At 39.5% G+C, this 16,531-nt stretch overlaps 1 protein-coding gene across 4 annotated transcripts in view; it reads left to right on the forward strand.

The window, feature by feature from the left end:
• LOC126074013 (zinc finger protein OZF-like) overlaps positions 1-16,531 on the forward strand; it is a 39,821-nt gene that overhangs the window by 17,287 nt on the left and 6,003 nt on the right. For 3 of the 4 annotated variants that reach the window (XM_049881353.1, XM_049881352.1, XM_049881354.1), the window contains 2 exons: positions 14,712-14,835; positions 16,213-16,339. In XM_049881353.1, the coding sequence (XP_049737310.1) occupies positions 14,805-14,835; positions 16,213-16,339 (158 nt within the window). In that variant the 5' untranslated portion in view covers positions 14,712-14,804. Of the gene's footprint in view, positions 1-14,711; positions 14,836-15,376; positions 16,340-16,531 lie in introns of all 4 variants that reach the window. The other variant, XM_049881355.1, reaches the window with a different exon arrangement.

Here is a 16,531-nt window from a genome sequence, read left to right on the forward strand (position 1 = left end):
AGTTTCCAACATTTTCCTTTTACAAAGCTCACTCTAGTGCATATTGTTGTAAATTTCTAAGATTCATGTATATATAAATTGAGGTATAAAAGCTCTCCTGACCTAAGACAAATTAAATGAAAATGAAGGGGCTGTCAGATTACTTGGTAGAATTAAGGGGCTGTCAGATTACCTGGTAGAATTAATATATTAAAATTATTTATTTTTCTGTTTTAAACTTTCTGTTGTAAAGTATATAAGCAAGGAATACATGAAACTTTTCATGTAAAGTTTTAATAACACTAATCTGGACACCTGATTACAAATAGGACATGGGAAGTTCTTAGAGCCCTCCCAGTGTGTCCTGCCCTGATCTCATTAACCTGGAAGTAACCACTGTAAATGTACTATTATTGTTATTGTTGTTATTACAGCTTTACCACCCAAGTCTTAATCTGTGAACTTTATATCATTGACCTTCGCATCTTTTGACCATTGTATAAATGCATTTCCTCTGTGTGGGTTCTTTAGTTGACTTGTTTTCCTCATGATGTTTTTGAGTTTCATACATGTTGGTATCTGTAGCTCTAGTTTACCTATGTTCCTATGTAGGTATGTGTTCCATTTTATGAGTGGACCACAATTTACCTATCCATTGTATTGCTAACAAAATTTAGGTTGTTTCTAGTTTAGTTTTTCCTTTTGTGAATAGTACTGCTCTGTTCACTTTCTTTCCAGGGTCCAAGTGCTCTTGCCCAATAACTACCAAAAAAAAAAAAAACCCAAATCCATTGCAGTTGAGTCGATTCCGACTCCTAACAACCCAATAGCACAGAGCAGAAAGGCCCCGTAGTGTTTTCAAGGAGCAGCTGGTAGATTCGAACCGCCAACCTTTCTGTTAGCAGCCCGAGTTCTTAACCATTGGGCAACGAGGGCTCCGCCCAATAGCTCTAGTGAGGAGAAAGGTCTAAGTTGCAGATCATAACCAAGTTTAAATGTAGTAGGAAACGCTGATGTAGTTTACCAGTTTTACCTTCCACGTAGTAGTGTATTTGTATTTTGTTTCATTTGCTTGGTAACATGGGTATTACGGAATTAATTTTTGCTGTTGTGGCTATGAAATGGTGTCATACTTTAATTTCATTCTGCAGTTATCTTAAACTACTCCAGTACTGACAAGGCTTTGCATATTTCCTCACCATTAGTTCATCTTTTTCTGACTTTTTGGGCTTCTTTATAGCTCTTAGAAATACATTTTTCATTTATGTAGAAAATTTTTTTCCTAGCATGTAGGTTATGCACTCATTCACTTTTTTCTGCCCATTGATGACTAGTTCTGAATTTTATTATAGTTGAGTTTGCCAGTCTATCCCCTTATGTCTTATTTCAGAATTTTTTCTCTATTCTGATGTCATAAAATCATTTGTTTATAACTTCTGAAAGTGTTATAATTTTACATTTTCACATTTAAGACTAATCTATTTGGAATTTATTTTTGCATATGGAATAGATAGGAATGCATTAATTATCCCAATGACATAATTAATTGACCCTACATATTAAAGTGTCTGTAGTTTTTGGCAGTGCCTTGCAGTGCTTCCCCTGTCATGGCTCAACTTCCTATAGGTGGGCCTGTTCCTGGAGTACAGTTATGCGTTGCTTGGTGCCCACAATAGTGCCCACAATAGGTTTTGTGAAATAGAACATTATGTGATTTGGATGTTGTAGAAACACCATATTATGTACAGGCAGTCCCCAGGTTATGGCCACCCCTGTAAAGCCTTATTAAAACCTTTTGGGCGCCCCCTTCCAGTCAAGTCATCCGTATCGCCACTGCTGCTGCTGGTGTTGTTGGAGCTGCTGGTGGAGGCTGGAGAAGTGGGCAGCAGGCTGAGAGGGGCAGCTGGAGTACAGCAAGAGGAAGTAAAGAAGGAGGAAGTGGAGAGCTCCCAGCCCCACCCCTGCTCTTCTGCCTGCCTGAAGAGCAGGAACTGACCGGCCTGCAGCTGCCACCTGCCTGCCTATAGGCCAAAGCCCGAGAACCTGCTCCCAAACCCGTGTCCTCCTGTGCTAGCAGTAGCCCAGCCAGAGCTGCGCCATCCCCACCCACAGCTTGCCCATCAGTGCCACAAGAGTAGGGTTTTGGGTCTTTAAAACTATTAGGGGGAAATAGTAAAAGGAGAGCAGCTTTCCCTTAAAAAAAAAAAAAAAAAAAACCCTCATGCAACAGATATGCGATAGACTGCCCCCTGAATGGGTCTTATGCGGTACATGACTGTACTTACTTTTTTTCCATTAATCTATTTGTATGCTCTTATATTGATTTTTTTTTTTATATTGATACTGTGCTGCCTAATTTGTCATAGCTACACACACACAGCTATTTGTAAGTGTGTATATATATACTTATATGTGTATATACATATATATATATATACACGTGTGCATGTGTGTGTGTTTCAACAATCCCTGTGTAGTGTTCCTTAGAATATTTTGGCTATTTGTGGACATTTGTGCTTCCATATCAATTTTTGAAGTAGTTTTTGTCAAGTTCTAAGAAAAATAAAATTGGAGTTTTTTGGAAGTTCTTTGGAAATAAGATCTATTTGGGTAGAACAGTCGTCTAAAAGGGTGCTCTCTTCATTTGTTGTAGTTGATTGGATGTCGTTGAATAATTTTTTATTAGGATCTTCCATTTGCTTAATTCCACGCCTTGGCCCTTTTTATTTTCACTAAAATACACTATGCTTTTTATTTTCCAACTGCTTGGTACTAGTGTATATGTTATTAAGTTGATTCCAACTCATAGTGATCTTGTGTGACAGAGTAGAGCTACCTCATAGGGTCTCCTAGGCTGTAATCTTTATGGGAGCAGATCACCAGGTCTTTTCTCCTGTAGAGCCACTGGTGCGTTCAAACCACTGCCCTTTCAGTTGGCAGCCGAGCACTTAACCATTGTGCCACCAGGGCTAAAATTTCTGTCCTATAATAATCTGTATATTCTTTTGGAGTTGTGAATACATAATTACTTAATCTATAAAACAGAATGGAAACCCTGGTGGCGTAGTGGTTAAGTGCAATGGCTGCTAACCAAAGGGTTGGCAGTTCGAATCTACCAGGCGCTTCTTGGAAACTCTATGGGGCAGTTCTACTCTGTCCTGTAGGGTCGCTATGAGTCGGAATTGACTTGACGGCACTGGGTTTGGTTTGATTTTTGGTATAAAATAGAATGGGCTGTGGTTTTTTCCCTTTAAAATGTTTAACCCTTTCCTTTTTTCTTGAGGGGAATATACTGGTTAAAACCGCTAGGATATGGTTGGCTAGGAGTGAAGTAACGGATGTCCTTGTTTTTCATCTGCTTTTCTGGGAAAGTGAACTTTTCACTCTGTGTTCTTTGATGTAAATTTTTTGTATATGCCCATTTTAAGATTGTGGATGTTTCTTTCCATTTCTAAATTTTATTAGAATTTTTTACATACATGCAGAAAAATTTATACTAAATGTACAGCTCAGTGAAATATAAAATGGACATCCATGTAATGGCTAGGTATTTGTTCTTGGCTGTCCCCCATGAGTTGATTTTTAGTCACAATCCCCTTCTGGCCTCTTACTGTTTTTGAGGATCAGTTGTTTGCTTTTGTTTGTATTTTTTCACTTATGTGTATATCCCCAAATATATACATTTGAAAGGAGCCCTAGTGGCTTAGTGGATAAGCGCTCTGCTGCTAATCAAAATGTCCATGGTTCTAACTCAGCAGCTACTCCTCAGGAGAAAGGTGTGGCAGTCTGCATCTGTAAGGATCACATCCTTGGAAGCCCTTTTGGGGCAGTTCTACTCTGTCCTATGGGGTTGAAGGAGTTGGAATCGATTCAACAGCAATGAGTTTGTTTTTTTCCTTTTTTAATACACATTTGAATTTTGATGGTTTTTATGTTAGAAACCGAAAAGCACTATATGAACTTTAAATGCCAATTCCTTAAGTTCAGATTTACATTGGGAGGACTCCATGGGTTGTTTATTCCCTTTAATTACTGTATATTGTTCTCTGGATGGAATATACTGTAATAATTTAACGATTCAATTTTTTGAGGACATTGAGAAGTTTGGTTTTGGTACTATTAACTAAACATTGCTTTTATGGTTTTAGTTCTTATATCTAGGTTGTTGATACCTTTTAAATTAATTTTTGAACATGATATGAAGTATAGGGATCAACTTCATTCTTTTTCGCTTGTTGATTAATGGTACACAGAAAAACAACTGAGTTTTACGTGTTAATATTGTACCCTGCAAATTTGTTGAAATCCTTTTTAGGTCTGGATGCTTTCTTGTGGATGTTTTAAGATTTTTTTATCTATATGACTACGTCATCGGTAAATGTTGTTAGGTGCGTCGAGTAGGTTCTGACTCATAGTGACCGTGCGTGCAACAGAATGAAACACTGCAAGGCCCTGCATCATCCTCACAGTCATTGTTACGCTTGAGCCCATCGTTGCAGCAATCCATCTCACTGAGGGTCCTCTTTTTCGCTGACCCTCTACTTAACCAAGCATCATGTCTTTCTCCAGGGACTGGTCCCTCCTGGTAACAGGTCCAAAGCAAGCAAGGTGCTTCTAAGGAGCATTCGGGCATCATCTGTAAATGGAGATAGTTTTATTTCCTATCAGAATTGAATGCCTTCAGTTTATTTTTTCTGCTTAATTTCTCTGGCTGTGACATCCAGTACAGTGTTGAAAGTTGTTCAGATCTGTTCTGACTCAGAGCGACCTCATGTACAACAGAACAAAATGCTGCCCAGTCCTGTGCCATCCTCACAATTGTTGCTATGCTTGAGCCCATTGTCACAACCACTCTGTCATTGTTGCAGCCATTGTGTCACTTCATCTTGTTGAGGGTCTTCCTCTCTTTCACTGACCCTCTAATTCACCAAGCATGATGTCCTTCTCCAGGGATTGGTCCCTGCTGATAACCTGTCCAAAGCAAGCAAGGTGAAGTCTTGCCATCCTCGTCTCTAAGGAGCGTTCTTGCTTCTCAGAATCATAGTGAATCATATCGTTCCATACCATAGCGACCCTTTAGGATACAACAGAACTACCTTATAGGATTTTTAAGGCTGTAAATCTTCATGGAAGCAGACTGCCACATCTTTTTCCTGTGGAGCGGCTGGTGGGTTTGAACTGCTCACCTTTTGGTTAACAGATGGGCACTTAAGCACTACACCACCAGGGCTCCTTAATATGATGCTAGTTGTGGGTTTTTCATGAATGCTTATTATCATGTTAAGAAACTTCCCTTTGATTTCCCTTGTTGAGTGTTTTTTATTATCAAAAGATACTGAATTTTGTGAAATACTTTGTCATCATCAATTGAAATTATCATGTGTATTTTTTTTTTTTCGTTTGTATTATTGATGTGTATTACGTTGTTTTTCTACTGTTTCATTATCCTTGCCTTTTGGGGTAAATTTTACTTGGTCATGATGCATAATTCTTCTAATATGCTGTTGGATTTGGTTTTACAGTATTTTGTTGAGTATTTTTGCAACTGTATTCATGGGGGATATTGGTTTGTCATCCCCTACCTTGCCCCCATCATGTCTGTGTCTGGCTTTGGCATCAGAATAATGCTTACCTCAGCGAATGAGTTAAGAAGAGTTCTCACTTTTATTTTTGGAGGAGTTTTAGTAAGATTGATATAAATTCTTCTTTGAATGTTTAGTAGAAGCCATCAGGTCCTCATCTTTTCATTGTTGGGATGATGTCGATTACTGATTAAATCTCTTTACTTGTTACAGTTCTGTTGAAATTTTCTATTTCTTCTTGAGTCAATTTAGGTAACTTGTGCATTTCTAGGAATTTCCCCTTTTACATAGATTATCTAATTCGTTGGCGTACAGTTGTTCATTGTGTTCTCTTGTAATCTTTATGTCTGTATGATCGATAGTAATGAGTCCACATTCATTTCTGGTTTTAGCTTTTGCTTCTCTGTTTGGTCAGTCTAGCTAAAGATTTGTCAATTGTATTGATCTTTTCAGAAAACCAAATTCTTGTTTTGTTGATTCTGTCAGTTTTTTCTATATTCCTTATTTCATTTATCTATACTGGTGGCACGGTGGTTAAGAGCTCAGTTGCTAGCCTAAAGGTTGGCAGTTATGGGGCAGTTCTACTCTGACCTATAGGGTCACTATGAGTCAGAATTGACTCAACGGCAAGGGGTTTTTTGGTTTATAGTCTATTATTTCTGTCCTTATGGTATTTTTGGACTTTTTTACTCTTTTTCTGTTTAATCAAGGTGTAATGTAAGGTTATTGAATTGAGAGATCTCTTTTGGGCATTTAATACTGTATATTTTCCTCTGAGCACTGTCTTCACCCTTAGTTTTGGCTTTGTTTTTATTTATCTCTAAGTATTTTCTAATTTCCCTCGGGATTTTCTTTTTAAATCACTTATTGGTTATTTAATAGTGTGTTGTTTAATTCCACATATTTGTGAAATTTCTTCTTTCTGTTACTTCTTTTTAGTTTCATTGCATATGGTCAGAGAAGATAATAGTTTGTAATTTCAATCTTTTTGAATGTATTGAGACTTTTTTTTTTTTGACCTAACAAATGGTCTGTCTTTGAGAACAATCCATGTGCATTAGAGACGGATGTATATGCTGCTGTTGCTGGGTGGAGTGTTCTATATGTCTGTGAAGTCTCGTTTTATGTTGTTACGCAAATCCACTTATTTTCTTATTGATCTTCTGTCTAGATATTGTGTCTATTATTGAAAGTGGCATATTGACATCTCCAACTCTGAATGTAGAATTGTCTATTTCTGCATTCAAATTCTGTCATTGTTTGTTTTGCTTCCCTTCTCATTTCCTTTTGGGTATATGTTTTTAGATTTGTTCTTTGTGGTTACCATGGGGATTACATTTTTTTTTTAATTTTTATTGTGCTTTAAGTGAAAGTTTACAAATCAAGTCAGTCTCTCACACAAAAACTTATATACGCCTTGCTACATACTCCCAATTGCTCTCCTCCTAATGAGACAGCCCATTCTCTCCCTCCACTCTCTCTTTTCATGTCCATTTCACCAACTTCTAACCCTTCTACCCTCTCATCTCCCCTCCATGCAGGAGATGCCACCTGTCTACCTAATCCAAGAAGCACAATCCTCACCAGCATCCCTCTCCATCCCATTGTCCAGTCCAATCCCTGTCTGAAGAGTTGCTTTGGGAATGGTTCCTGTCCTGGGCTAACAGAATGTCTGGGGGCCATGGCCACCAGGGTCCTTCTAGTCTCAGTCAGACCATTAAGTCTGGTCTTTTTAGGAGAACTTGGGGTCTGCATCCCACTGCTCTCCTGCTCCCTCAGGGGTTCTCTGTTGTGTTCCCTGTCAGGGCAGTCATCGGTTATAGCCAGGCACCATCTAGTTCTTCTGGTCTCAGGCTGATGTAGTCTCTGGTTTATGTGGCCCTTTCTGTCTCTCGGGCTCGTAATTACCTTGTGTCTTTGGTGTTCTTCAATCTCCTTTGGTCCAGGAGGGCTGAGACCCATTCATGCATCTTAGATGGCCACTTGCTAGCGTTTAAGACCCCAGACACCACTCTCCAAAGTGGGATGCAAAATGTTTTCTTAATAGATTTTATTATGCCAGTTGACCTAGATGTCCCTGGAAGCCATGGACCCCCAACCCCCACCCCTGCTACACTGGCCTTCGAAGCATTCAGTTTATTCAGGAAACTTCTTTACTTTTGTTTTGGTCCAGTTGTACTGACCTCGCCTGTATTGTGTGCTGTCTTTCCTGTCACCTTAAGTAGTTCTTATCTGCTATCTAATTAGTGAATACCCCTCTCCCGCCCTCCCTCCCTCCCCCCCTCGTAACCATCAAAGAATATTTTCTTCTCTGTTTAAACTGTTTCTCGAGTTCTTATAATAGTGGTCTTATACACTATTTGTCCCTTTGCAACTGACTAATTTCACTCAGTATAATGCCTTCCAGATTCTTCCATGTTATGAAATGTTTCATGGATTCATCATTGTTCTTCATCGATGCATAGTATTCCATTGTGTGAATAAACCATAATTAATTTATCTATTCATCCGTTGATGGGCACCTTGGTTGCTTCCATCTTTTTGCAATTGTAAACAGTGCTGCAGTGAATATGGGTGTACGTATATCTGTTCGTGTAAAGGCTCTTATTTCTCTAGGATATATTCCAAGGAGTAGGATTGCTGGCTCCTATAGTAGTTCTATTTCTAGCTTTTTAAGGAAGCGCCAAATCGATTTCCAAAGTGGTTGTACCATTTTACATTCCCACCAGCAGTGTGTAAGTGTTCCAGTCTCTCGACAACCTCTCCAGCATTTATTATTTTGTGTTTTTTGAATTAATGTCAGCCTTGCTGGAGTGAGATGGAATCTCATTGTAGTTTTGACTTGCATTTCTTTAATGGCTAATGATCATAAGCATTTCCTCTTGTATCTGTTAGCTACCTGAATGTCTTCTTCAGTGAATTGGCTGTTCATATCTTTAGCCCATTTTTTAATTGGGTTAGTTGTATTTTTGTAGTTGATTTTTTGCAGTATCATGTACATCTTAGAGATCAGGCACTGACTGGAAATGTCATAGCTAAAAACTTTTTCCCAGTCTGTAGGTAATCTTTTTACTCTTTTGGTGAAGTCTTTGGATGAGCATAGGTGTTTGGTTTTTAGGAGCTCCCTCCCAGTTATCTAGTTTTTCTTCTGCATCGTTAATAATGTTTTGTATACTGTTTATGCCATGTATTAGGGCTCCTAACTTTGTCCCTATTTTTTCTTCCATGATCTTTATTGTTTTAGATTTTATATTTAGGTCTTTGATCCATTTTGAGTTAGTTTTTGTGCGTGGTGTGAGGTATGGGTCTTGTTTCATTTTTTTGCAGATGGATATCCAGTTATGCCAGCACCATTTGTTAAAAAGACTGTCTTTTCCCCATTAAATAGCTTTGGGGCCTTTGTCAAATATCAACTGCTCTTATGTGGATAGATTTATGCCTGGATTCTCAATTCTTTTCCATTCGTCTATGTATCTGTTGTTGTACCAGTACCAGGCTGTTATGACTACTGTGGCAGTATAATAGGTTTTAAAGTCAGGTAGAGTGAGGCCTCCCACTTTGTTCTTCTTTTTCAGTAATGCATTACTTATCCGGGGCCTCTTGCCTTTCCATATGAAGTTGTTGATTTGTTTCTCCATCTCATTAAAAAAAGGTCGTTGGAATTTGGATCGGAATTGTATTAAATCTATAGATTGGTTTTGGTAGAATAGACATTTTTATAATGTTAAGTCTTTCTGTCCATGAGCAAGGTATGTTTTTCCACTTATGTAGGTCTCTTTTGTTTTTTTGCAGAAGTGTTTTGTACTTTTCTTTGTATAAGTCTTTTACATCTCTGGTAAGATTTATTCCTACGTATTTTATGTTCTTGGGGGCTACTGTAAATGGCATTGACTTGGTGATTTCCTCTTCGATGTTCTTTTTGTTGGTGTAGAGGAATCCAACTGAGTTTTGTATGTTTATCTTGTATCCCGATACTTTGCTGAACTCTTCTGTTAGTTTCAGTAGTTTTCTGGAGGATTCCTTAGGGTTTTCTGTGTATAAGATCATGTCATCTGAAAATAGAGATACTTTTACTTCTTCCTTGTCAATCTGGATGCCCTTTATTTCTTTATCTAGCCTAAGTGCTCTGGCTAGGACCTCCAGCACAATGTTGACTAAGAATGGTGATAAAGGGCATCCTTTTCTGGTTCCCGATCTCAAGGGGAATGCTTTCAGGCTCTCTCCATTTAGGGTGATGCTGGCTATTGGCTTTGTATAAATGCCCTTTATTATGTTGAGGAATGTTCCTTCTATTCCTATTTTGCTGACAGTTTTTATCATGACTGGGTGTTGAACTTGTCAAATTCCTTTTCTGCATCAATTGATAAAATCATGTGATTCTCGTCTTTTATTTATCTGATGGATTACATTAATTGTTTTTCTAATGTTGAACCATCCCTGCATACCTGGTATGAATCCCACTTGGTCATGGTGAATTATTTTTTTGATATGTAGTTGAATTCTTTTGGCTAGAATTTTGTTGAGGATTTTTGCATCCATGTTCATGAGGGATATAGGTGTGTAATTTTCTTTTTTTGTGCTGTCTTTAGCTGGTTTTTGTATCAGGGATATGCAGGCTTCATAGAATGAGTTTGGGAGTATTCTTTCTTTTTCTGTGCTCTGAAATACCTTTAGTAGTAGTGGTGTTATCTCTTCTCTGAAAGTGGTAGAACTGTGCTGTGAAGCTGTCTGGGCCAGGTCAGCCATTCGTTTTAAAAATATTCTTTTTACCCCTTTCTCTGTTCTCTTTTGGGTGTACCCATAATGCATGTGTTGGTCTACTTAATGGTGTTGTATAAATCCATCTGGCTTTGTTCACCTTTCTTTGTTCTTTTTTCTTTTGTTCATCAGACAATAATCTCAGTTGTCCTATATTCCAGGTTCACTGACTCTTTCTTGTATCCACTGAGAAATGCTATTCAAATCCTCTGGTGAATTTTTCATTTTGGTTATTGTACTTTCTACTTCCAAAATTTGTTTGCTTCCTTTTTATAATTCATACCTCTTTATTGATGTTCTCATTTTCTTGTTATTGTTAGTCGCTGACCCCATGTATGTGGTGGAACTACTCCATAGGGTTTTCGAGGTAGTGACCTTTTGAAAGCAGATTGCCAGGATTGTCTCTGAGGTGCCTCTGGGTGGGCTCAAATAGCCAACTTTTCACCTACTAATTGAGTGCTTAACCTTTTGTGCCACTTAAGGACTCCACTCATTTTATTAAAACATTGTTTTCCTTTAGTTCGTTGGCTATGTTTTCCTTTAGCTTTTTTTCTCTAGCCCACTGTGAGACTATGGGCTGCCACCCCTGAAAGACTGCCCCCTAACCAGGGAGCAGTTGAGGCATGGGCAAGTAGAAAATCTGACAAAGCTTTCCTATCATTTTAAAGTTACCTTTTTCCTGGCTTTGTGTTTGTATCATTGCTGTAAACCCTTGAATGGTTCTGAAGTTCTTACAGAGTTGAACATTATTGGCTTGTTTTTTTACTTTTTTAAAACAATTTATTATGCTTTAGGTGAAAATTTACACCTCAAGTTAATTTCTCCTTCAAAATTTATACACATAGTGTCCTATGACATTGGTTGCAATCCCCACAATGTGACAGCACACTTCCCCTTTCCACCCCAGGTTTGCTGGGTCCGTTCATCCAGTTTCTGTCCCTTTCTGCCTTGTCTTGCCTCACTTGTGTTATTTTTTGTTTTATAGGCCTGTCTAATCTTTGTTTGAAAAGGGGCTTCAGGAGTGGTTTCAGTTCTGAGTTAGTGGTGTCTGGAGGCCATAGTCTTAGGCATGCCTCCAGTCTTTGTAAGACCAGCAAGTCTGGTCTTTTTTTTGTGAATTTGAATTCTGTTCTACATATTTCTATTATTCTACCTGGAGCTCTCTGTCATGACCCCTGTCATAGCATTCGGTGGCAGTAGCCAGGCACAATTTATTTCTTCTAGGTTCAGGTTGGTGGAGTCTCTGGTTCATGTGGGCCAACTATTTTCCTTGTGTCTTTGGTTTTCTTCATTCTCCTTTTCTCTAAATGGTGTGGGACCAATAGATGTATCTTAGATGGCTGCTTGCAAGCTTTTAAGACCTTGGACACTACACACCAAAGTGGGATGTGTGGTCCCCAGCCTCAGCTGCTCAGTCCCTCAAAGTGTTTGGATGTGTCTAGGAAACTTCTATGCTTTTGCCTTTGTCCACTTGTGCTTACTTCCCCTGTATTGTGTGTTGTCTTTCCCTTCGCCAAAGTTGACACTTCTCTACTGCCTAGTTTGTGATTTTCCCTTCCCGTCCCTCCCCACCTTTGTAACCATCAGAATTTTTTTTTTTTTCTGTGTAAACCTTGAGTTCTTATAATCGTGGTCTCATACAATATTTGTCCTTTTGTGACTGACTTATTTCACTCAACATAGTGCCCTCCAAATTCATCCATGTTGTGAAACATTTCATGGATTCATCATGGTTCTTTATTGTTGCATAGTATTCCCTTGTGTATATGTACCATAATTTATTTATCCATTCATGTCTTCATGGGCATTTAGGTTGTTTCCATCTTTTTGCTATTGTGAATAGTGCTGCAGTGAACATGGGAAGGCATATGTCTATTGGTGTGACGACACTCATTTCTCTCAGGTATATTCCTAGGAGTGGGATTGCTGGGTCATATGGTATTTCTATTCCTAGCTTTTTAAGGAAGCATCATATCATTTTCCAAAGTGGTATTACCGTTTTACATTCCCGCCAGCAATGCGTAAGAGTTCCAGCCTCTTTGCCACCTCCCAACATTTGTTATTTTGTGTTTTTTGGATTAGTGCCAGTATTGTCAGGGTGAGATGGTATCTCATTGTAGTTTTGATTTGCATTTCTCTAACGGCTAATGACCTTGAGCATTTCCTCATGTGTTTATTGGCCACCTGAATGCCTTCTTTGAAGTGTCTGCTCATATCCTTTGTCCATTTTTTTAATTGGCTTGTCTTTTTGTTATTGAGATGTTGAAGTATTTTGTAGATTTTAGAGATGAGACCCTTGTGTTCCTTGTCTTTTCAGCTTCTGCTGCCTGATTCCTTGGCCTCTTGGGCCTTTTTGGCTTGGCCTGCTGTCTACCCTGTTCGGGCAAGTGTTCCAAAGCTCTTTAGCTCTACTGATAATGCCTGAAGGCAGCCACTCCACCAGTAAACATCGGTCTGAAGGCACTCAGCTCTCTTGCTCCCAGAGTCAGCAAGCCTTGCTCCACTGATAAGTATTCCAAGGCACCCAAATCTGCAAGGAAGCCTCCTGTCCAAAGGCCCTCAGCTCTCTCACTTCCTGGGATGGCTCCCCCACAATCTTGCGCCAGTCTCCTGGTTCTGCTGCTGCCATTTCTCTGCCTCTGCTTCTCACCCTATGCACTATCTCCTTTGTTATAGCTCTCCTCACCTCTTTGTAATCCTTCGCCAGAATTGTCTTTGATGTCCATAATTCCATGAACAGTCTCTTCAAGGCAATCTTGGATTTTGCTATTAGACACCTGAAAACTTTTCCAGCCTCTACCCATTCAGTTTCAAAACTGCTTCCACATTTTAGATATTTGTTAGGGCAGCACCCCACTCTCAGCACCAAATTGTCTGTTTTCTAGTGCTGCTATAAGATAAATTTATTCTCTCACATTCTTTTACCACAACAATGAGGAATAAATTTGTGAAGGGAGCCCCCAGCATCCTTGAAGACTGCTGTGATTGCTATTCTGTGTAACTCAGATTTGACAGTGGGAACTGCCTTATCTGAATTAAGACACCTAACTACAATGGGGCTGATTGGACCCCATGGTGGTAGAGGCCAAGTGGCAGCACTCAAATGACAAAGACAAGGTATGTGTGGTTACTGTAATGGACAACAGAGTGAAAGCAGTAATCAGAGTCGTCTGACTTGTATGGACTTATGGTATTGGCTACTTAGTCATGGTGTGCGTAGGATTGAAATAGGTTATCTACTAAATATTTACTTGATTTGTACAAGTGGATGAATTCTAGAGCAGGTGAACAGCATTCTAACTTGAATCGCCAGAATAGTGTCATGGCTCCTCAATCAGTTCCCAGACTTTAGTGAGTTTTCAGGCTCAAAATCCCTTGAGTTAAGGGGAGGCCAGGTCGCCTTGAGGAAGGACCCCATCACACTGCCAAAAATTTGTACTGTTAATCTTTCTCCCAGCCTTTCCCAAAAGGATCCACAGTGTTTTACTAGAGTGACTGTTCATCAGACTTTTTGGGGATTACTAGATACTGGCTCTGAACTGACACTAATTCCAGGAGACCCAAAATGTCACTGTAGCCCACAAGTCAGAGTGGCAGCATATGGAGGTCAGGTTGTTAATGGAGTCTTAGCTCATGTACGTCTCACAGTAGGTCCAGTGGGCCTCCGAAACCCGTCCTATTGTGAATTCCCTACTTCCAGAATACATAATTGGAATAGATATACTCAGCAACTGGGAGAACCCCCACACTGGATCCCTGACAAATGTAGTTAAGGCTATTATGGTAGGAAAAGCCAAGTGGAAGCCATTAGAACTGCCCCTACCTAGGAAAATAGCAAACCAAAAGCAGTACTGCATTCCTGGAAGGATTGCAGAGATTATGCCACCATCACGGACTTAAAGGATGCAGGGGTGGTGATTCTAACCACATCCCCATTCAATTTGCCTGTTTGGCCTGTGCAAAAAACAGATGGATCTTGGAGAATGATAGTGGCTTGTCGAAAACTTAACCAGATGGTGACTGCAATTGCAGCTGCTGTTCCAGATGTGGTTTCATTGCTTGAGCAAGTTAATACATCTTTTGGTACCTAGTATGCACCTACTGATTTGGCCAATTTCTTTTTTTCCATACCTCTTTCAAAGGACCACCAAAAGCAGTTTGCCTTCAGCTGGCAAGGCCAACAGTACACCTTCAGTGTCCTACCTCTAGCCGTATGTCATAACTTAGTTTGTGAAGGGACAGTGCCGATGGCCAAAGTCTAAGTAGAACATAGAACCTTGTGTGACCTCCCTATGAATTTTCAGTTCCCCAAGACTTTCAGCCTCATTCATACTTTTGCACACATTGGGAAAAACAGTACCTTGCTAATCCTGAATGTGTGTGATGTTTTAGGACTCAGTGGACTTTGAGGATGTAGCTGTGGAATTTACCCAGGAAGAGTGGGCTTTGCTGGATTTTTCTCAGAGGAAACTCTACACAGATGTGATGATGGAAACCTTTAGGAACCTGGACTTAGGTAAGGATGGCTTCATTTTTCTTGTTTACTTATTTAGTGAATAAATATATTGTACTCATCGACCTCCTAGGATTTGGATTGAGGAACTGGAATACATTGGTAAGCATGACAGGCGTTTTCACTGCCCTCATGGGGCTTAGGGAAACCCTGTTGGCATAGTGGTTAAGTGCTATGGCTGCTAATCAAAAGGCTGGCAGTTCAGATCCACCAGGCGCTCCTTGGAAACTCTATGGGGCAGTTCTACTCTGTCCTGTACAGTCGTTGTGTGTCAAAATTGACTTGACGGCAATGGGCTTGGTTTTTAATGAGTATGGGACTTAGTAGCTTCCTTATGATAGTAAAATCTATGTATTAAACTAACTGTTATTGTTAAAAGCCTTGAGGCCTCTTTAAGTGTTTTAAGTGTGAGCATTGGCTTCAGGGTTCACTTTGTGGCAAAGAGAAATTTGTGGTTTGGGACCTTGTTAGTGTTTTACCATGTTTATTACACATTTAATGTGATTATTTTGTGAAAAATACATTCACACCTGTCTGTCTATAGAGACAGTGGAGACCAGAGTGTTGGTTCAACATCAGAGAAGTGTGCTTGTCTGTCTTCCCTCATGATCTGTCTTTCCCTGTGAGAACCATGTCAACCACACTAATTTTCCTCCCTGAGAAGCAAAGGGAAGATCTTAGAAGAATGGAGATAGGACTTATCCAGAACTGTACTATCAGGGAGCACCAGGAAGGCAAGAATCCTTTGAAGGACCAGTCCTGCTGGGATGAAATTACATTTAAAGAAATCAATTTGAAAAAATCTCTTGCTTTGAGGAAGTGGACTTACACATGAACCTGAGCTGACTTTTTTGAGTTTTCATCAACCATCTCATGCCTTGTTTGTTTGTGGGAACAGACCTCCTCCATTTCCTGTTTTAATACTATCTTTATGCACTTGTATTATTTGCGATACTTTTTAATTTTGCATTCCTAATTACACTGTACTTATTTGGCACTAGTTTTTTTTTTTTTTTTTAATCTCACCACTGGGAACCCTGGTGGTGTAGTAGTTAAGAGCTATAGCTGCTAACCAAAAGGTTGGCAGTTTGAATCCCCCAGGTGCACCTTGGAAACTCTATGGGGCACTTCTACTCTCTCCTCTAGGGTCACTATGAGTTGGAATCAACTCAACGGCAATGGTTTGGTTTGGTTTTTTGGTATGTCACAATCACTGTGAATTGTCATGGAATTATTTCTTAGTAAATTTCTTAACTGTCTTGACCATTGCCAAAGTCCTGTAACAGTCAGACGCCTCACTTTTTTCTCATGTGTCTGTTCCTCATAAAATTTCCTGTTCATTTTTTTTCATCTGTGAAACTCCACTTAAAATTGTTTCAGTTTTGAAACAGGATAACAGTGGACAAATGTTGTCCATGAAGAATGATTCCTGGTCCTCCATGTTAGGAGATATCTGTGAATTCCATGGCATTGAACTTCAACACAACAACCAGGGAAGGCACATGAGGTGAGTTATTATTCACATGACAGTGAACAGTGCCTCAGTGCCTCAGGAGAGTCTTAGGCTGTTGTGATATTTCTGTGTGTGTGTGTGTGTGTGTGTGTGTGTGTAAGAGTAGCTCTAAAGTGGTGTGTTCACAAAATTTTCACAACACAGTATTTCCACAAATGTGAATCAGTTATTGAGTATTTGAAACAT

The sequence above is a fragment of the Elephas maximus genome, chromosome 3 (genome assembly GCF_024166365.1).
Source record: "Elephas maximus indicus isolate mEleMax1 chromosome 3, mEleMax1 primary haplotype, whole genome shotgun sequence".
Lineage (NCBI taxonomy): Eukaryota > Metazoa > Chordata > Mammalia > Proboscidea > Elephantidae > Elephas > Elephas maximus.